The sequence below is a fragment of the Lipotes vexillifer genome, unplaced genomic scaffold (assembly GCF_000442215.2).
Source record: "Lipotes vexillifer unplaced genomic scaffold, Lipotes_vexillifer_v1.1 scaffold496, whole genome shotgun sequence".
Taxonomy (NCBI): domain Eukaryota; kingdom Metazoa; phylum Chordata; class Mammalia; order Artiodactyla; family Lipotidae; genus Lipotes; species Lipotes vexillifer.
The window spans coordinates 3909228-3923773 of record NW_006786690.1 but is presented as its reverse complement, the minus strand read 5'-3'; the positions used below and the strand labels follow the sequence as shown (position 1 = coordinate 3923773).

At 47.5% G+C, this 14546-nt stretch overlaps 1 protein-coding gene and 2 non-coding genes across 3 annotated transcripts in view; 1 reads left to right on the top strand and 2 right to left on the bottom strand.

The window, feature by feature from the left end:
• Window positions 1–1409: 1409 nt before the first annotated feature.
• Window positions 1410–14546, bottom strand: part of TCEA3 (transcription elongation factor A3) — a 41791-nt gene continuing 28654 nt past the window's right edge. Inside the window, exons 9-12 of the mRNA XM_007459307.1 lie at window positions 12649–12795; window positions 10717–10788; window positions 2406–2520; window positions 1410–1585 (exon numbers count right to left, since the gene is read on the bottom strand). Coding sequence (XP_007459369.1) covers window positions 1410–1585; window positions 2406–2520; window positions 10717–10788; window positions 12649–12795 — 510 coding nt within the window. The remainder of the gene's footprint in view (window positions 1586–2405; window positions 2521–10716; window positions 10789–12648; window positions 12796–14546) is intronic.
• On the bottom strand, window positions 3563–3635 carry TRNAG-CCC (transfer RNA glycine (anticodon CCC)). The gene has a single exon. It is a non-coding gene; the product is annotated as a tRNA-Gly (tRNA).
• Window positions 13639–13710, top strand: TRNAE-UUC (transfer RNA glutamic acid (anticodon UUC)). The gene has a single exon. It is a non-coding gene; the product is annotated as a tRNA-Glu (tRNA).

Genomic DNA, 14546 nt, shown 5'->3' with positions numbered 1-14546 from the left:
TGCAGGCAAAGCTCAGAGATCGTAGGCGGATCCCAAAGACTCACAGATTCCCGAGACCTCAGACTCTCAGACAGCACAGAGAAACCACAGGCTCATAGGCAGATTCCTGAGACCACAGCAGCTAGCCAAGAAACACCACCAGCAGCTAAGCTACATTCAACTGGAGTTCTTCCGAACGGAAGGACTTGCAGCCTTCCCTTTCCCCAGCCAGGATGAGAAAATTAGACAATGGAAGCCGAGCACTAGGGAAAGCAGGCATTCTGCGTGGGGAAGAGCTCTGAGCTCGCTGTAGCCTTGGAGAGGGAAGTGATGGAAAAAGAATATAGCAGCTTATTAGGGACTCCCACCCTCTTCAAGTTATAAATATCCCCAGAACCTTGGCTACGTGCCCAGAAGCCTGTTGTCTCTAACTGTACAGGAGACTTCTCTGCCTGAGCTGGGAAAGGGGCTTTTCTTTTGTTTTGCAGATATGTCCACCCACTAAGTGACTTGAATTTTTTTCTTCAAACGTGACTCTAGGCTACGCTTTTATTAGTGAGTGTCCTGTTCCCAGTGCCCAGTTATTTATGGTTAAATTACTCAAGTGTCTAAAAAGAACTAAGACCCTACCCAGCCCTGAGGCAGACTCTCCCACGCCCCGCTCCTCTTCTCACTCCCAACTGTGAGGCAAGGGATTTTTTTAGATACCACAGAATTGTACCATCCTACCCCATCTAAAATTAATATGGGAACCACAAAAAATAGAATCGCAGAGGGTCCCCAAGAGGCAGTGTCCTGAGTGGGAAGTGTGCGGGCACCAAGGTCAGACAGACCTGGGTTGGAATCCAGGCTGTGTATCCCTTGGAAAGACATTTAATCTCTCCAGGCCTATTTCCCTTTCTGTGAAATTGGGTAATCGTACCTAAGGTGGTGGTGAGCAGTAAGTGAGATGACCTAAAGCATTCGACACAGAGTGAGCACTCAGATGATAGTTGGTATTATTATTAATCCTGCCTTTGGTGGCAGGAGAGACTTTCAGAAAGGCCTGTGGATATTTTCACTGGCTCAGAACATCTGGGCAGTCAGAGTAGCTGGATAGCTTTGAGGATCTGCTGATGACTGTATTATCCATAGTGTCTCTGCTGAAAATCCAGAGGGAACTGGAAGTTGAGCCCGTTAGTTGGGTTCAAGAGAACTGGTGTATTGAGCCGAGTAGAGCAGAGGTATTTGGGGCTGCCAAAAACCCAGCAAGGTGAGGCCTTGCACTCCCAGGGAAACCTCTGGGACAAGGAAGAGGGAGATCGGTTCAGACTTTGGCCAAGTAATTGCAGGTTTCTAACTGGGCCGAAGGTGAGGTGAGTGCCTGCGCCCCTCAGCTCAGTGGGGCTCCCTTTTCATCCCTTCTCTGACAGATTGCTTTGTAAACTTTCTTAGGCCTTTTCTTTCCCCTTGTTCCAGAGCTTTAAGTCCTTCTTTGTCCTCTCGCCGTTCCTTTTATTCCTCAGGCCTGCCTGGGGGCAGGACGACTCTCCAAGCCCAGCTTGGCGGCTTGCCTCCTTCTGTGAGTAAGTGCTTTTCTCTTTCTTCACCTGGGACCCTCCAGAGGCTAGAGGAGAAGAGGGGCGGAGAGCGGATGGAAAGCATGAGTGCATTTGGGGCCCCTGGGTGGGGAAGAGAGGGAGGAAAGCCAGTGGGTGAGGGGTTTCCTGTTGCAGCCTTCAGCTGGGCTCTAAGAGTTGGGGGTCACTGGAGGAGGAGGTGGCTTCCTGCCCCATTGTTCAGGACTTCATTGTTTCCCAGGAATACTTATTGTGTGTGGGTTTTCAATAACCAACTTGGAAAGCTGTGTTTGTTACCATTATTCAGCAAACAATGTGCACCTACTGTGTGTAGAGGCAGCAGCACAGCCTACCACTGGGGAAAGGGGCCAGGAGTACCATTTCATCAGGGTCTCCAATTTAGGCTTTTGACATTATCTCCAAGTAGGGTTGTACATTATGTCAGATCCACTGACCAATTTGATCAAAGAGCCTCCTTGTATATCCTGAAGCTTGTTTCTTATTAACAGACCACTGTGCCTGGGGAGCACTATAAATTATTATATTTTAATAAATCCTATAATTATCTTGTGAGCAGCACAGTTATAATTTTTTGTATTGGAAGCGTTCATTTGCTAGACATTGAAAAATATACCTCTATATTTGAGATCTTGTTTTGTTATCTCTTCATTTTCAAATATACCAGGAACACTGAAAAAAAAAATCAGGGCTTCTGTTTACCCCTGCTCAGAGCAGAGATGAAGCCTCATCTCAGCACAAGGAGCTGGGGACATGGGGGACACCCTGACTTACAAACAGTTACTGCAGTCCAACTGCTAGAGCATTTGGAGAAGCTAGCTAGCGGGCTTCGAGGAGGGGCGGGCTCACAGCTGCGGGGGCGGGTAGGGGAGGAGTCTTCACAGAGGAGGTAACTTCGGAGCTCGCTTGCAAAGACTGTAGGAGTCTCGGAGGTGGAGAACGAGGCGAGGGAAAGCATTCCAGGCTTCGAGAACAGCATGTGCAAAGTCACGGAGGCGTGAAAGGACGGAGCGTGTTCCAGAATGGTCAGGATTGGGTATGGTTAGAGGGAAGAGTATGGGGGTGGACAGGCCGGGGGAGGAAGCAGAGCAGGGACAGTCTCTTATGTCCCTTTGCCTGCCTGCCTTTTTGTCTCTGGCTTTGGCTGTGGATCAGCAATGCTGGTGATGAAGTGCAGATTGGCGGGTGGCCTGGGGTGAGAAGAGCAGATTGACTCTGCAGGAGGAGAGGGGAGTGGCCAGGATTGGGAAGCTCTTTATGACCTCATGCATTTCAGCTGGCTTTCTCCTTAGAGAATCAACATTTTCAAATAATGTAAACAATTGCACTAAAAATGCACAACAAACTTATTTAGTATTGTTTAACCTATTTAAAGGCATCAAATAGGCCTATATTCACTGAACATATTTACTGTCTCTGTCCTGTACCAGCACTGTGCTGGGAGTTAGGATACTGCCCCTCACAGTGACTGCAGGGCTGCTGTGAGGATTAAATGTGAGAATGGCTGCAAAACGTAATATGCACAGGCACAGAGGAGGGCCTTGTCACACAGTGGCCATCATGGTTGTAGGAGAGGTAAAACGCATCACAGATGATTTTTCACCTCCCATCTGTGAGGTGAAATCATGTTTCAAAGTGACTCAGAGCATGAACGGAGGCCCAGGTTCAAGTCCAGATTCTGTCTCATAGAAGCAAGTTACTCTCTGAGCCTCGGTTTTTTTGGTTTGTAAAAAGAATATAATAATACAGTTCATAGAGACATAAAGCAAAATAGTGCTTGCCAGGGGCGGGGGAAGGGGGAAATGGGGAATTGTTAAATAAGAATAGAAGTTCAGGTTTTTAAAAAAATATACTTATTTTATTTACTTATTTATTTGGTTACATTTTATTTATTTATTTGGTTGTGCTGGGTCTTAGCTGCAGCAGGTGGGCTCCTTAGTTCTGGCTCGCCGGCTCCTTAGTTGTGGCATGGGAACTGTTAGTTGCAGCATGCATGTGGGACCTAGTTCCCTGACCAGGGATCGAACCTGGGCCCCCTGCATTGGGAACGCAGAGTGTTAACCACTGCTCCACCAGGGAAGCCCCAGAAGTTCAGTTTTGCGAAATGAAAAGAGTTCCTGGAGATTGGCTGCACAACAATGTGAATGTACTTAACACTACTGGACTTTATGTACACTTAAAAATGGTTAAGATGGTAAATTTTTTGTTATGTATATTTTCTCACAATTAAAAAATTTTATTTTTTTAAAATAAATTTATTTTATTTATTTTTGGCTGTATTGGGTCTTCATTGCTGCGCGCGGACTTTCTCTAGCTGCGGTGAGCGGGGGCTACTTTTCGTTGTGGTGCGTGGGCTTCTCATTGCGGTGGCTTTTCTTGTCGTGGAGCACGGGCTCTAGGCGCGTGGGTTTCAGTAGTTGCATCACATGGGCTCAGTAGTTGTGGCTCACGGGCTCTAGAGTGCAGGCTCAGTAGTTGTGGCGCATGGGCTTAGTTGCTCCGTGGCGTGTGGGATCTTGCCGGACCAGGGCTTGAACCCGTGTCCCCTGCATTGGCAGGCGGATTCTTAACCACTGCACTACCAGGGAAGCCCTCCCACAATTTTTTTTTGCACACAAGTTCATTTAATCTAAAACTCACCAGTTCTCAACCCACAATTTTTTTAAAAAAGAACCTAGTTCATGGGGTCTGAGGATTAGTTGAGACAATATAAAGTACCCCTATACTCATAACAATAGCTAATGTTCACTAGTCAGGTACTTTGTGTCAGGTATGATTCTAATGAATCCTCACAACAGCCCTATGAGCTAGGTGCTATTATTACCATCATTTTACAGATGAAAGACGAAGGCATGAATTTACATAATGTGCCCAAGATACCCAGCTAGTAAATGCTCAAAAATTAATAGATATTATTTTTTTAAATTAATATTTATTTATTTTGGCTGCGCTGCGCCAGGTCTTCGTTGCAGCATGTGGGATCTTCACTGCAGCATGTGGGATCTTTAGTTGCGGCATGCAGACTCTTAGTTGCAACATCCATGTGGGATCTAGCTCCCCGATCAGGGATTGAACCCAGGCCCCGTGCATTGGGAGTGTGGAGTCTTACCCACTGGACTACCAGGGAAGTCCCCTTAACAGATATTATTGACACTGTCATACAAAGGAATTATTATTGTTATCATGGTAGAATGCACTGTAATTATGGGCGTTTCACAGTGCTGTGGGAGTTCTGAGGAACCATCTCTGTGGCCAGGGTTATCAGAGAAGACTTCGCAGAAGATGTGTATCTGAGGTGAGCCTTGAAGAATGGGTAAGATTTGGACTGGGGTGGAGGAGGGGGAATTGGAATCGGCAGTCACAGTTGGGAAGGTCCATCAGGTTTTCAAGAACAGGACAGATAACTCCCTTAGGCTGGAGCATGAGGGGCAGCAGGGGTGGAAGATAAATCACTAAAGACAGGCAGATGGAAGGGAACTTTGAAAGTCAGACCAGGTATAGCTGGTGAAAATCCACGGAAAATGATTGGGGGAATGATGCTCAGAGCCATGCATGGCTCATGCAGGTAAGGTAGGGACTGTTTTTTGTTTGCTTGTTTATTTGTTTTTGTTTTTTTGGCTGCGCCACGCAGCATGTGGTATCTTAGTTCTGAGACCAGGGACGGAACCTGTGCCCCCTGCATTGGAAGTGTGGAGTCTTAACCACTGGACTGCCAGAGAAGTCCCGGTAGGGAGTGTTTTGAGTTGGGAGAGCAGTAGAAGGCCTTGGCATCAGTTGGAGAAAAAAGAAGAACTGAGAGAAAATGTTGATGGTGATGGCAGTGGAGAGAAGGATTGGGTAAGGGAGAGACTACAGAACTGATAAAATGAAGAGGGCAAGGGAAAAGGCTCAAAGATGGTTCTAAGTAATGAACTAGTTGACAAATAGAAAAGACAGAAGAGGGGATTTAAGAAAGAGAAGATGTGAATTCAGTTTGTGATTAATTGTATTGAGAGGGCCAGTGGGGTACTTGGACTAGATATCCAGATAGGCACTTGGTGACTGAAGTCTCAAGCTCAAAAAAATAAAAAACCTCAGAGCTAAAGACAGAAATTTGGTAGTCTGGATGAGACTACTAAGAAAGACCTCTCTGTAGTATTTCAGGTTTCTGTAACATTTGAAATCCTCTTTTAAACTGGTCATAGGATCTTTTTTTTTTCTTTACATCTTTATTGGAGTATAATTGCTTTACAATGGTGTGTTAGTTTCTGCTTTATAACAAAGTGAATCAGTTATACATATACATGGTCATAGGATCTTGACTCTAGTTTTCAAGGTCATTTGGCCCTAACATTCCTGGTGAGACCTTCTTTCCTCCATCCCAACCATGTTGCTTCTCTGTTTCACCTAATGTCGTCTTTTTCCTCCTGTAAGGTAGCAGCAATCTCCCTCCCCCTAGGAAGCCTTTCAGGGAAGTAGAGTTAACACTAACTCCCTTGAAGCTCACACCCTCTTCATCTTTATTTTTTTCTCTTCATCTTTGATATTAGGGAGGTGATGGGGTTAAACCATGTATTCTGGCCAACAGCATGTGCAAAGCCTGTGTGACGAGGAGGAACACAGCACGGCCGGTGTGGCTGGAGCCCAAAGTGTCGGGGAGAGGCAGAGGCCAGCCCTGCAGGGCCTTATAGGCCCTGCCAAGAGTAGTGGGAAAAAATGGAAGGTTGCAAATGGTGGGGGGGTGTGGAGTGGGGCGGGCAGGGGCTGTAACATGATCAGACTTGCAGTTTTGAAAAGCCTATTCTGGTCAGCGCAGTGGAGAGCATGAACTGGAGGGGGTTCTGGGTGGACACAGGAAGACCAGTGGGCAGGGTATTGACGCCTGCTGATGAACACAGTCTGAGGCCTATTCATGCTTTTCTGCGTCCTTTTGCGAATGTAGATGTGTACTGTATAGATGTGCGAACTGGAGCCAACTTGTTCTGCTGTTTAATCTGACTCATCTCCTTTGTAAACAGTAAGTTTATTGAGTTTTGTATTTTTTCCTATGCTGTAAATCCTCGTGACACCGGGAGCACAATGGACATTTAGACCGTGACTATTGAAGATCGCCCCAGGGTGGCATATTTAAAAAGCCCAAAAGTAACATTTATTGATATTATTATATTAATAGTGGTTGCTATTTTGTTCTGCTTTTGATTTCTAGACGTTTGGATGGAGGATTAGATAATGCAGAGAAAAATCTGGATATCTCAACCAGTACTACTCAAGTGTGGTCTGTGGACCAGCCGCATTAGCATCACCTGGGAGCTCGTTAGAAAAGAAGAAAATCTCAGGCCCCACCCCAGACCCACTGAATCAGAATCTGCGTTTTAACATGATCTCCAGGGGATTCCCACCTATATTACAGTTTAAGAAGCACCTGGGTATCTAAGCAACATCCTTCTACACTTCTGTGGGTAATATTCATACCTCAGGCTTTATCACACCCCATCTGGTGTGGGAGTCTCTACCTGTGGCTTCTTCCCCTGCCAGGCTGGGAGCTCCTGGAACGTAGGGGCCGAGCACGGTGTATGGCCCTGGATTTCTCATAGCATAAGGCACAATGACAGGAAGCAGGAGGCCTGGGTTTCCATCCTGGATATGCCATTTATGAGCTGTGTGTATTGTATCTTCTGTGAGAGGATTTTCAGTCCTTCCAAAGGACCCACCCCAAATCTGACCGCTGAAAAGCTGGAGGTGGTGGCAGGTTTCTGTACACAGTTTATTTACAGGCTTCATCTACAGGAGGAGGCACTTGGGTAGAAGGAGGAAGGTGATAACCAATTCCACCAGGGCACGTAAGAAACTTGGGCTGAAGTTACCCCAACAGCTACCCTAAGTGTGAACCAAGGCAGATGGAAACTCTATGAAGCAGGCACTAGTACCACTCCCATTTTTAATGGGTAAGAAAATGGCTCAGAGAGGTTAAGTGACTTGCCCAAGCTCCCAGGAGTTCACAAGCTCTTATGCGTTAGTTATTTTAGAAAACACGGTCCAGGAGCCTCAGCCTGGGGCTGCTGGAAGGCCAGGGACAGTCAGAGACTGAGACCCAGGACAGACCCACCAGACCTGCCCCCAAGGCTTTTCCAGAAGCTTCCAGATTTGCCTAAAATTCCTATCAGCTTAAAAAGCAAGCCAATTTCATCACGGGAGAAACACAACAAGGGCCCTTGTGCACTGCAGACTTCTTCCTCTGTAGCTCGGGCCACAATAGAGCTGTGAGGAACGCATTGCCTGGGCCTGGATGGGCTCCAAGGCTCAGGACCTCCCAGGGGCCACCAAACTCGGGCACCACTGTACACTTCATTCAGAAACCCTCAGCTCAAGACGATGTGTCCCCTGCCTAGAGGGACCAGGTCTGGAGTCCTCAAAGGCCCCCAAACAAGCTAGGAACAGGGAATAGCAGAGAGTCTGGGAAGAGATGAGGAGTGGGGAAGAAATCTTTCTACAGGATGTGGAAGTCATATCTGCCTAAGCCAAACCATGTGCCAACTGTTCTGCACGTGTGGTTCATGGTGGGTTGGGTAAGATTTGAGTCAGTCTGGTAGTTTTCAACTCAGAAAAGGCCGAGAGGTTCAGATGTGAAGGAAGGGACTCAAAGCAAAGGTCTGCCAGTCACTGTCAAAGATACGGCACCTCAGCTCTGAGGCTCTGAGTTTCTACAAGAGGTCTGTCAACACGGACTAAGCATTGTACCCCAGTTAGCCTCCCCCTATTAGTCAATCACTATTAATAACTGATTATTAATTTGTAAAAGAATTCTCCCTCTGATCCCTAATGCCCCATTCAGAGTTAAATACTTTTCTTCGTTTTAATTTTTATTTTTCTCCAGTTACGATGGCTTAGTGCTTTTTCTTTGTTCTTCCACACCTTGTTCACTGAAATCCTGGCTGGTGGTTCTATCAGCAGAACTACAAAACCAAAAAGGCAACAGTGTTTTAGAACTTTCTTTGCCGTGACTCAGGGAGGCTAGAGGCAGGTGGAGGGACATGAAAAGGAAGGTGGGGTCTGGAGCCACACAGACCAGAGTCCAGATCCCAGCTCTGCCATTATTAGCGGTGTGACCCCGAACAAATCACTCATCTGCATAATGGGATCATAATGCCGATCAATGCAGAAAAGCATATCAAGTAATGAATGGAAATTCGATGGCGGACATGCAGTAGGCTCTCAATTTATGGTCAGAAATAACACCGTGATTATTACTAATAGCTTGGTTATTAGACTTTAGGTCTCCCACATGGCAATGGACACTACCTGAAAATTTTGTCAGAAGCCATGTAGCTGCCACCTCTAGTGGGACCTGCCTCTCCAACTTCCAAATTCCAGTTTCTCTCCAGGAATCAGGGAGGAGGAGCTGGGTTTGGAGCTTTGCCCAATAGTAACACAATAGCTACAATTGATTGAGCACTTACTCTGGGCTAGGTGGCATTGACGTATATTAACTCATTTCATCCTCACAGCCACCCTGTGAGATAGGCACTGTCATATCTCTTCCATTTTCACAGATAAAGAAGCAATTCAGACAGGTTAAATGACTTGCCGAAGCTCCCATAATACTAATAGGTAACAAACTCACAATAATAAGAATGGTGGTTTCTATGTACCAGGCACGTATGTGCTCAGGCCTTTGTTGTATGGCTGTACAGCTTGTTCACTGCACAAGAGAGTTTGGCCAAAGGGGCAGGTTGGGGCTGAAACTCAGCCCCTGCTCTTTGCCAAGTTCTGTACCCTGGTGCAAGGCTGTGTCTACGTGGAGGCAAGGACACTTCTTTCTAATTTGACAAAGATACCACATGAGCTACCAGAGGCCCTGTTAATTCTTTATGTGTATTACCTTCTCAATCCTCAAAACAGCTCTATGGGCTAAGTATTCCTACCCTTATTTTATAGATGAGGAAATCCAGACCTAGAGAGTTCAGGTCATTTAGCAAAGTCACCTTGTAAAGCTAGGATTTGAGCCTGATACCAAAGCCCATGCTCTAAACCAGTAGGCCATTATACTGGCCCCATCCCTAAGTGCTCAATAAGTGAATAAAATAAAAATACATAATTTGTCTGACTTTTACCCTAAAATACATGGCAGTTCTTATGAGGCCCCATGGCTGTTGAGGCCCTACATAAAGCTGTAGGATGCTCAATCGATCAGGAATGTGGAGTACTGTCTTTCAGTTCTCGAAACTCTGTGACTTTATGCTTGTTAACCATTTCAGTAGCTCAGTTTCCCCATCTGAAAATGAGAGTAATATTATAAAGGAACATTTCTCTTAGTCGTTGCAAAGTGTGTGTGCGCGCGTGTAATAATCGTCACGTCAACCATGGGAGGGGAGTGGCACGCTCAGGGTCACCCAGCGAGTAGGACAGAGCGGAGACCTGAAACCAGGGCTCCTGACTCCCAGTCTCATGCTCAGTCCTTGCTAAGTACCTTACAATTTTAGGAGCACCTGCAGCCTGCCTGGTGGCCCAGACATTACACAGCACACATGCAAGTCAGATGGTACTGTAAACGGACATTAACCATGTGACCACACTCAGTTGTTTCAGAAGACGAGGCAGGAAGGAGCACTGTGAAGGGAGTCTTTGCTTGGCTCCCATGCCTGAAAACAAAACCGCTGCCTTTGCAGGGGCTGGGGCCCATCTGGGTTACAGCCTTGGGTAATGTAAGGCTTTTCCAGAGCTGCTTTAGGAGGGGAGGTTGACCTGGGAGCATCTGGGGGCAACGCTGTCTCATCCCTGGCTGTGACCAGGTTCAAAGGAAAGACCATCTGTGGAACCACTTTGCAGAGAGGCGTGGTCCAAATGCAGAGTGCTATTGTTTTTCCTCCCCTCTGTGGATCTCAGGAGGCTGATTCCATCTGTGTTCGAATGACAGACTTGCTCTTCCTGTGATAAAATGCGGGCTGCTGTCCCCACCCCAGCTGGGTGCTTTCCAAAAAAACCATGCACATACACATGTACAGTGTCCCCACCTCCCCAAAACAACCCACCACTATCTCCAGCTCTGCAGGCCTGCTCTGTGGAGGCTGGCAAGCCCCCCATGTATGAGGCCCCTTTTGGGCTGTGGGCATCCTACTCCTTATGTGGGCAGCATCTGTGGATGACAGGGAAGAAAGAAAGATACAGATACAGACATACAGACCTTCCAGCGATTGCCACATTCATTGCATAAGACAAAGGTAGTCATGGGCTCATCAGCACTGCGTGTCTGCACCTGAGAGAAAAAGAGAGCAGGGACCACTCATGAAGTCACTTTCCTGCTCTAGGACCTGCTATGGCTCCCACTGTCTGTAGAAGCAGGTCCAAATCCCAGAGGCTGGCACCATTACTCCCACTCCACTTCGGCAATTCCCTTATCTCTAAGAATTCCATTGTGTATTCATATGTTTTCCATCAGCTCACTTCCAGTATCTCCCTGGCTCAACCTGACCTTTGCACTCTCACTCTTTGTTGTTGATTCTTCCGAACTGATCTGTCTTCTCTTGCGTCAAGACTCATCTCCTACTGGAATAATGAACACATCCTATTGGATGTACCTCTCTGATCAGAACTGAGTGACCTGGAAGCAACCTTAGGGATCATCCAGTTTGTTGTTTATTTTACAGGTGGAAGAACTGAGACCCAGAGAGGAAAAGGGATTTGAAGATCATTGGGGATATTTAATATTGTTTTCTAGTTTCTCATCCCCTCAACCAGACCATTCAGGTGCAGAAAACAGGTTTCCCACAGCAAATCCCTGGTATTTCCAGATTTAACAATTGCTGTTCTGATTTTCTGCAGCCAACCCTGGATGGCCATGACATGTAGCAAGTTGTTGCTTTGTGGACACTCAGCTATGAACATGTCAGCTGGAGTGTGTGGAGTGGGGGGAAGTCACTAATGGGTGAGTCCAGCAGTGGGCCAGGAGGACACAGCCTTGTCACTGCAGAGCAATGACACCTGAGGAAGGATACCACTGGGGTCCCTCTGTGGAGAGAGAACTTTGAGAATGGGCATTTGACTGGTGGGAGGCGATGCACAGGAGGCATGTCATTCCACAGGGAAATGTGCTTGGAAGGGAGCAGGAACTTGCACACACATCTCCAGATTCCTGAACTAGAATTCTCCGAGAGACTCCTGAAAGGCAAGGCTCACTATTTCTGCTGTAGCCACAGATCCCCAAGGGCAAGATGCTGTGATAAATCTTGCTTGAGAGCAGACGGGGGAATGAACAGAGTTCTAGAGTGACAAAGCACCAATTAGAATCCAAGAATATTGGTGCCCCAAGGGCATAACACATACAACCCAGAAACAGCTTTTAAGTCTCAGAGAAGAGGCCTCCACAGCCTCCCACGGCTCCCCATGCCAGGGCAGTGGTCTTCACCCTTACCTTACGACTCGGGGCTAAATCCCTTAGGCTTTACTACCAAGTTGGCTGTATTGCAGGCAGAAAGGTCTGGATCTGGGTTCATTAACATCTCTGCCACTGTCTTTGCCACTTTAGACAAAGCCGCAAAACTTGTCCCTGTCTGGACCTCGGCTTCCTTGTGTGTAAAGTGAGGGAGCAGAGTTTTGTTTTTTTTTTTGCGGTACGCGGGCCTCTCACTGTTGTGGCCTCTCCCGTTGCGGAGCACAGGCTCCGGACGCGCAGGCTCAGCGGCCATGGCTCACGGGCCCAGCCGCTCCGCGGCATGTGGGATCTTCCCGGACCAGGGCACGAACCCGTGTCCCCTGCATCGGCAGGCGGACTCTCAACCACTGCGCCACCAGGGAAGCCCAGGGAGCAGAGTTTTTATTGCTAAGTTCCCTTCCAACCATTTGTGACTGTACAGTTGTTCTGTGCCCTGTGAGTCTCGTCCCTCTTATTCTTGCTTCAGGGCAGGCCAGAACACTCTGGCCAAGCCTCACAGACTCAGATCTGGGTGCGTCTGCATGCATCTTTTCTAGAAGCCACAGATGTATCATGTTGGCGTACCAAGACTTGCCCTTCTCTCTGCAGCCCAGGGTTTTAGCCCTTTCTCCCAGCTGGCTTGTCCCTAAGCTCCTCCTGGCCCCTGTCGCCTCCTCCCCCACTGGCCCCTCCCCCACCCCATACCTGGTTATAGGTGCAGTTTTTCTTCTTGCATTTGCTGCACTGGAAGAGGTCGGTGGTGGTGCCGCCTGTCTTGGCCATCTGGTGCTCACGGATGGCCTCTTGGGTCATGGCGTTCCTCAACTCCCTCAGCTCATCACTGGCCATTTCCTGGAGAGAAATGAGTCTGCCCCTCAGGGCCAGGGAGCCCCAGGAGTCCTGGCCCTGTCCCAGCTGGGAAAAGGCTTTATCAGAAGAGTCCCCATTCTGCCTTTGGGTGGAAGGTCAAACTCGGGTGCTCCAACTGGGCCAAGTACAGTAGGGCACGTATAGGAGAGTACAAGGCAAATAGCTTCCCCCAGGATCAACACTCTTGCGTACATTTCCTCAGGTACTCTTGTGTACCTTCCTGCTTAATCTGACTTGATTACTGACCCCCTGATCTATGATGTTCCCCTCGTCCTTCCAGTCTGGACTTGACCCACTGCCCGTCTGAGCTGGGATCCCTGCCCGGCCAGGCCATTCTGCCTGTTGGGAACCTTGGTCTCGACTATTCATGACTTACTGCTGTTACCCCCACCCAAGCAGGACCTGAAGCTCCTGGGTTCACACAACTAACTGCTCACCTGTGATTGCATCATGGAATATCTTTTTCTATAAGCTCCTACAGAACAGAGCCTCCTGTCTCTCGTCAGCTCACTGTAGGCACTCAGTGTCTGCATTACCCAGGTCCTCCCCTTTTCTGTCCCTCCCCTGTGGCCATTTGACTTGCCTTGAACTTCTTCCAGAAGACAGCAGAGAGGGAGACACTCAAACCGGACAGAGCTCTAGTTAGTGTTGGTTTGAGGGGAGGAAGATGGCTTCTATGCTTTGGTTTTTCGGCCGAGAGGCATGGGGGATCCCAGCTCCCCAGCCAGGGATGGAACACACACCCCTTGCACTGGAAGGCAAAGTCCCAGCCACCGGACCGCTGGGGAAGTCCCGAAGCTAATGTTAAAAGAAGATTTGGGGAGTTCCCTGGTGGTCTACTGGTTAGGATTCAGTGCTTTCACTGCTGTGGCCTGGGTTCAATCCCCGGTCAGGGAACTAAGATCCCGCAAGCCACGAGGCACGGCCAAAAAAAAAAAAACAACGAAACTTTTTTATTTTTTAAAGAGGATTTGGCACTGGCTAAACATTTTAATTATTGCCATCTAGCATGACTCCTTAAACTGTGGAGAACAGAGTTGGTACAAAGGTCAAACGAATTTAGTATGCTGACTGCTACATTATAACCACTTGGGTTTCTTGATAAAATGCAGATTCCTATGAATCCAAAACTCTAAGGGCAGGTCCAGGAATATGCATTTTTATTAGTGCCCCCAAGTTATCCTAGTACACACATGAATGTCCTACTGTGTCAAATTCAAGGACTAGGTCCTAACCAATGGCAGGGGTATATACAAAAACAAGTCAACCCCAGGCCATATAAGCAAAAAGCATCTGACTTTAATGTTGGGAGACTTTCCAGAGCATAATACATTTATTCATTCAAAATGTATTGGCTGTCAATTTCTTGAATGCCTTTCACTGCACTGGTGTGCTGATAAACTGGCTTTGGCTGCAGTGGTGACTAATTTGTAGCATTTACCGATTTCCATGGTGTAAACACTCCCACCATGGCCATTTTCAAGCTACTAATGTGATATAACTGAATGCAGAGTTGGGAAGACCTACACATAATCATCTCTCTTGAGCTGGTAGGAGTTGGCTAGTGGTAGGCAGGAGAGCCTACCACTGCCTGCCTCTAAGCCCTTAAGGATTCAGACCTGATTTGGTTCCTGTCCCCAGGTAATGCTAATCTAGTAGAACAGCCAAACATTTAAGCAAGATTGCAAGATAGTGTAGGAGGTACTAAAGCAAAGGTATACAAAGTGTAGGGA